This window comes from Lepidochelys olivacea (genome assembly GCF_965140295.1).
Source record: "Lepidochelys olivacea isolate rLepOli2 genome assembly, chromosome: 23".
NCBI classification, from domain to species: Eukaryota; Metazoa; Chordata; order Testudines; family Cheloniidae; genus Lepidochelys; species Lepidochelys olivacea.
The window spans coordinates 13,632,083-13,638,132 of NC_140433.1; the positions used below are offsets into that span (position 1 = coordinate 13,632,083).

Sequence of the window (6,050 nt, forward strand, 5' to 3'; positions counted from 1 at the left end):
CATCATCCCCCCCACTCCAAGGGGAAAGGCCCCATTCCCTGACCCCCTGAGCCAGCCAGTCCCTGCCCTGGGACCAGATGGGAGCCAGCGCCCCCTAGAGGGGACAGGCCCCAAGCCCCATTCGCCGCCCCCCTGAGCCAGCCAGGCCCCACCTTTCAGTGCCCGCCCCGGGGAAAGGGCTCCGCACGGGGTGGCAGAGAAGCTCCTGCAGCCCCTGGCGCGGCTGGCAGATGGCTGGGGGGCGGCAGAGGGGGCTGGCTGCGAAGGGGGGGAACAGGCTGTACGAAGGGAAGGCGAGAAAGCAGCGCCGGGAAGGCGGAGCTGGCAGAAGAGAGGGAGGGACGGAGAGAGAATGAAAACCGGACGGGGACAGAAATAAGAGCTGGAGACACGCACGCTGTGCCCAACCAGCGCCCCCCGGTGGGCAAGGCCGGGCCCTGCCCCCCAGCCGGCGCTCCTGCCCCATCCCGCCCCCCCCGCCGGGCGAGGCTTGGGCAGCCGGGCACAGACGGACGCTGCCGTGTTTCCGTTGCACCGTTTATTGCGCGCCTTCCGGTGCAGATTTGACAGGGCACGAGCCAGCCTCCCAAGCCAGCTACCCCCACCCCATACCCACCCCAGGGCAGCAGGGTCCCGGCCCCCCCACGGACAGCTGATCTCTGGGCACGCCAGGAGCAAGAGCTAGAAAGAAAAACCCAGGAGTACTGCCCCCCCCCCGTCTACCCACTAGACCCCACTCCCCTCCCAGAGCTGGGGAAAGAACCCAGGAGTCCTGGTTTTCTGCTGGGAATTGCAGCCCCAACTCCCCACATGCCAGCTCCCCCTTGGTCTGGTGGGGGGCCCCCCACTCCGGATCCTGGATTCTCTCCTGTGGGCAGAGGGGGGGTCTCCTCAGGGGGGCCCCAGCTGGGGCTGGACGGGCATCTTCACCGTCAGCACCTGTGGGGAGACGAGAGGGCGATGAGTGGGGAGAGGAACCAGGGGGAGGGGCCACTGAGAAGGGGGAGGAGTCACAGCCTGGTGGGGAGGGGGCACACCTGAGGTCACGACAGAAAGGAGGGAGCCACAGCCTAGGCATAAAGAAGGCGAGGCCACAGCCCGAGGAGGAGGAGCCACACCATAGGGGCGGGATCACTACAGAGGGGGAGGAGTCACACAAGGGGGAGTGGTCATACATTGGGGGTGGGATCCCTGGCTTGTAGGGGTGGGAGTTTTTGCCCTGGGGGACGAGTGCTCACCCCACCCTGATGCAGAGGGGCGGGATTCCCCAGGGGGGACGGGGGGGAATGCGGGGGTCCCGGGGGGGGGGGGCTCACCGCGGTGCGCCGGTGGAAGCGGGCGTGGCTGCGCTCCGGGACGATGTCGTGGGGGATGTAGATGTCGAGGAGGTAGGGGCCCGGCCCCCCCCGCAGCACGACCCGGTCCTGCCCCAGCTCCAGGGAGAGCTCCCGCGCCGAGCCCTGCGGGAGGGGTCATGAGAGCCTGTGGGGAGAGACCCGCCCCACGGCCAGCCCCCCCGCCCCGCTGAGGGGTGAGACCCGCCCCAGGGCCGGCACCCCCGCCCCACAGCGCCCCTGCTGGGACAGACCCCGGGCTGGAGCAGCCAGGAGCTTCCCTCGGCAGAACTCACCACTCTGGGCAGGTGGATGTCAGCCAGCAGGAATTCGGGGGGCCCTCCTGCCGGCTCCGCCAGGATGGTGAATTTGGGGAGCACAGGGGAACTGTGGAAAGAAATGGGTGTGGGGAAAGCAGGTGCTCAGCGTGGGACAGGTCTGAGCTCCCTGCCCGACTGGGGAGGGGCCACATGGCCCAGCCAATGACTCTCGCCGTGGGGAGGGGGACCCCAGCAGGGGAAGGAGACTCTGGATGGCAGTGGGGCAGGACCCCAGCAGAGGGAGGGGGACCCCAGCAGAGGGAGCGGGCTCTGAGCACCCTGGAAAAATCCCCATCTGCCCCAAGGCCTGGCAATGAACCCAGCCCCCCGAGTCTGTCTGGGGACATCACGGCTCCATGGGTCTCTGGCTTGTCTCCCTGCCTTCTCTGCAAGAGATCCACAGGGGACACGCCTGGGCCTGAGCCTTCTGGTCAATTTCAGCGATGGGAGGGGGGGGTCTTTAGCAGCCCCTCCTACATACACACACGCCGCCCCCACCCCCAACATACACAGCCCCCTCCAGTCAATCAACTAGCCAAGGAACCATTTCAACCAAGCCAGCCAGACCCTTGCAATCACGTCAGTCTGATTACCACATTGCCTCCCCACACACTGGATTTCATCGCCCCGCCCTCCCCAGCCCGCTGCCCGGAGCCCCCTGTGCCAGACGCCATCGCAAAGCTGGGATGCTGGGCTTTTTGGGGGTGTTAGAGAATCTTTTGTAGCCTCTCAGGCTCACAAGATACCCGTGGTTCTAGGCCTCCCCCACCCCGATGGAGCTGGGCACGGTCTGCTCGAATCAGTTGTATTTTCCATCCGTGTGTGCGTGCCAGACGGGGGAGAGCCCACTGCACTCCTCGGGGAGGGGGGCATTAAAAGGGCCAGACCTAGGGGGTTCAGACACACCAGCGTTTTTCTCAAAACACACGGAGCGAGCAGAACTCTTTGCCACTGGATTTCCAAAACAGCAATCAGAGAACAGCAGCCGTGGGGTGGGGTGGCGGGGGGAAGGGGAGGGGGAGGGGGTTGTTCAAATCCACAGCAGCCCAAGGAGTTAGACCCACAGGGGGCAGAGTCTGGGGGCGGGGAGAGTAATCAGACCCCCACTCACCTGAAGTCCATCTCCTGTATGACAGGGCTGGACTTGGTGCGGATGGTCTGTCCCGAGATGGAGCCCATGAACTTCCGGTTCTTCAGGATTCGCCACTCTGCAGAGCGGTGGGGAAGGGGTTAGTGGGGACGGGCAGATTGGGGGCACTGGAGCAAGAGCTCCCAACCCGCAGCCCCGGGCTCCCCCCCAGCCCTGCCGGCGCCCCTCGCTCCCGACCCGCAGCCCCCGGCTCCCCCCCAGCCCTGCCGGCACCCCTCGCTCCCGACCCGCAGGCCTAGGCTCCCCCCAAGCCCTGCCGGCGCCCCTCGCTCCCGACCCGCAGCCCCGGGCTCCCCCCCCAGCCCTGCCGGCGCCCCTCGCTCCCGACCTGCAGCCCCGCCCTGGGCTGGACAGTACCCGGGTGATTGATGTCCATCTTGTACTTCTCTGCCAGCCCCTCCAGGGCTACCGTGATGAAGAACTCTTTGAAGAAGGGGTCAGCCTGGCACAGAGAAAGGGCAGGGTCAGCCAGACCCAGGCGACAGCCTGGGGACCACTGTGGACCTGCATCCCCTCCCTGCCCCCACTGCACACACATTAACTTCCCCGCTCCCAACCCCGGCCACACCCGCAGCCGTGGGGCTCTTGGGGGCAGGAGGGCCTGGCCCAGCAGGGGGCGCTTACCTCAACTTTGCTGAAGAAGCCGGTGTTGATGACCACGTCGTACGCGGCGCAGCCGTTCCCGCCTGCGACGGAGAATGACTGTGAGCACTTGGCCCGCCGGGTGGCCTCTGAGCTCCCCTCGCACCGCGGCCTGGGGTCAGAGCCAGTGTGGTCTGATCTCTGGGGCTGGCTGGGAGCCGGCGCCCCTAGAGGGGACAGACCCTGGGCCCCATTCCCTGCCCCCCTGAGCCAGCCAGTCCCTGCCCTGGGGCCGGGGGGTCACTGTGGCAGGTTCCATCCATAGGGCTGAGGGGTCACGGTGGGGAGGGGGGCTCACTGTTGTCCAGCTCAGCGTGGGGCTCCCCCAGGCTCATGGGGATGCGGAAAGACGAGGCGCTGTCCGACTCGAGCAGACACTCCAGCTCCTGGCGGCTGAGGTCGGGGGGCGGCGGGATGTCCAGCGACCGGCAGATGTTCACAAACACCTTCTCCTGGGAGCCCGCATGGGTCTTAATGCAGAACCCTGGCGGGAGAGGGAAAGGAAGGGGTGGGTGCCCCTAACTCCTGACCCGCAGCCCCCTAGCCTCCCAGCCCTGGGCTCCCCCGCCTCACCCCACCCCAAACTCCGTACCAGGCTGAGGCTGGATCGGTTTCGAGTCACGCACCGAAGGCATCGCGCTCTGGATCTTCTGGGTGGCCTGGAGGGAAAGAGGGATGAGGCAGGCATCGGATCCCACCACGCCCACCCTTTGGTCCCTCCAGACCCACACGCCTGCGATGAGGCCCCAGCACAGACAGGTCCCTGTGAATAAACCCGCAACTCCTCCTCCTCGCCCCCCCCAGATCCCAGCTATGAGCCACCCCCCCTCTCCGCCTCAACTCAATCACTGCATCACCTGGAACAAATGAGAATGGGACCAAGCGGGGACCCCACCAGTCACCGATTCCCCCATCTGATCCCACCAGTCCTCACAGCACTGATCCTGCCCCACCAGAGCCCATCAGCCCCCCGCCTCCTCCTGCCAGAGGCTGAATCTTCTGCCAGCACCCTTGGCCAGCTCCCACCTACCCACAGCCATCAGAGAGCCACAAACCCCACAGGTGGGGAGGGAGTGGAGCCCACTGGGCCGACACCGCCCCGAGAGATCCTTGCTGAAACCCAGCCCGGCCAGCCGCCGAGGGCTTCCTACTCCCCCACAGGGCCCCACAAGCAGAGCCAGCATGCTGCCCCCACAACACTCCCCAGCGCAGACCTGCACCAGGGCGGGGGCTGGGGGGGAGGACACACAGGGTCTGGGCCGCTCACAGACCTGGAGCAGCAGCTGTCTGAACTCCTCATCGTCTTCCTCCTCCAGCTCTGCCGACAGCAGGGACTTGTCCGTCTGGGAGGCCATGGGCTCTGCTCTGGGGACGGGGCTGCAAAGCAGACAGAACTTCAGCCAGATGTCCCAGCTCCCGTGGAGTGGGAGCGAGGGAACGCACAGCCCCCAGCCATGGGCAGAGGGGCCCGCAGCCTCCCAAGCCAGGCCTGGTCCCTGCCAGCATGGCCTCCGGGGCAGGGCTAGAGCATGGGGCACCAGGCCCAACCACCTGCTGCAAGAAGCGGATTGGGGCACCGTGGGGCATTTGCCGCAGCCCCCCACGAGACGTCACCCCCTGCGGCAACACGCCAGGCTGTCGGCGCTGCCAGCCCAGGGTGCCCAGAGAGAGATGGGGGGTGAGTGGGGGGGGGTGTCTCCCACCTGGCGATGGACTGCAGCCTGGAGGACTCCCAGCCCTGACGAGACTGATACCAGCCTCCCCCTCCCCGAGCTGGGGAGAGAACCCAGGAGTCCTGGCTCCCAGCCTCTCCCACCACGAGCCGGGGAGAGAACCCAGGAGTCCGGGCTCCCAGCCTCCCCCTCCGCCTTCCCGAGCCGGGGAGAGAACCCAGGAGTCCGGGCTCCCAGCCTCCCCCTCCGCCTTCCCGAGCCGGGGAGAGAACCCAGGAGTCCGGGCTCCCAGCCTCCCCCACCCCGAGCTGGGGAGAGAACCCAGGAGTCCGGGCTCCCAGTCTCCCCCACCCCGAGCCGGGGAGAGAACCCAGGAGTCCTGGCTCCCAGCCTCCCCCTCCCCGAGCCGGGGAGAGAACCCAGGAGTCCGGGCTCCCAGCCTCCCCCACCCCGAGCCGGGGAGAGAACCCAGGAGTCCGGGCTCCCAGCCTCCCCCTCCACGAGCCGGGGAGAGAACCCAGGAGTCCGGGCTCCCAGCCTCCCCCTCCCCGAGCCGGGGAGAGAACCCAGGAGTCCGGGCTCCCAGCCTCCCCCTCCCCGAGCCGGGGAGAGAACCCAGGAGTCCGGGCTCCCAGCCTCCCCCTCCCCGAGCCGGGGAGAGAACCCAGGAGTCCGGGCTCCCAGCCTCCCCCTCCCCGAGCCGGGGAGAGAACCCAGGAGTCCGGGCTCACGCCACCCCGCGGGCGCTAACCGCTGTCCCTTGGCTCCCCGCCTCCCCACTGCTATTGGCAACAGTGGCCCACGCCTGCGACGCCCGCTTCCGGGCGCGTTAAACCAACTTCCGGTGTTTGTTGCCACACTTCCGGTAAGGACAGTATCGCTTCCGGGGTAGGGTTTTCGCTTCACTTCTCGTCTTCCGCCACAATTGCCA

General features: G+C 67.5%; 1 protein-coding gene across 3 annotated transcripts; it reads right to left on the reverse strand.

Moving 5' to 3' along the window:
* Window positions 1-701: 701 nt before the first annotated feature.
* Window positions 702-5,977, reverse strand: PIH1D1 (PIH1 domain containing 1). 3 transcript variants are annotated; one of them, XM_084612917.1, is made up of 10 exons: window positions 5,871-5,977; window positions 4,718-4,823; window positions 4,039-4,105; window positions 3,745-3,930; window positions 3,429-3,490; window positions 3,162-3,246; window positions 2,766-2,862; window positions 1,631-1,721; window positions 1,317-1,460; window positions 706-939 (listed from the first exon to the last, which is right to left on the reverse strand). In XM_084612917.1, exons 2-10 carry the CDS (start codon window positions 4,799-4,801, stop codon window positions 892-894), a joined length of 864 nt encoding a protein of 287 aa, XP_084469043.1. In that variant the 5' UTR covers window positions 4,802-4,823; window positions 5,871-5,977; the 3' UTR covers window positions 706-891. The 3 variants fall into 3 exon arrangements, with proteins under 3 accessions (XP_084469044.1, XP_084469043.1, XP_084469042.1); XM_084612916.1 differs by lacking the exon at window positions 5,871-5,977 and adding an exon at window positions 5,150-5,365; XM_084612918.1 differs by lacking the exons at window positions 1,317-1,460; window positions 5,871-5,977 and adding an exon at window positions 5,150-5,376 and having other exon boundaries at window positions 702-939.
* Between the last annotated feature and the right edge of the window lie 73 nt (window positions 5,978-6,050).

What these genes read in the sequence shown, in the direction of transcription:
- PIH1D1 (XM_084612917.1), bottom strand. Translation starts at nt 4,801, where the DNA reads ATGGCCTCCCAGACGGACAAGTCCCTGCTGTCGGCAGAGCTGGAGGAG. An exon ending in GATGGACATCAATCACCCGG is followed by an intron (nt 2,863 to 3,161) that starts GTACTGTCCAGC and finishes ACCGCTCTGCAG; the next exon opens with AGTGGCGAATCCTGAAGAAC. An exon ending in ACATCCACCTGCCCAGAGTG is followed by an intron (nt 1,461 to 1,630) that starts GTGAGTTCTGCC and finishes CCCCTCCCGCAG; the next exon opens with GGCTCGGCGCGGGAGCTCTC.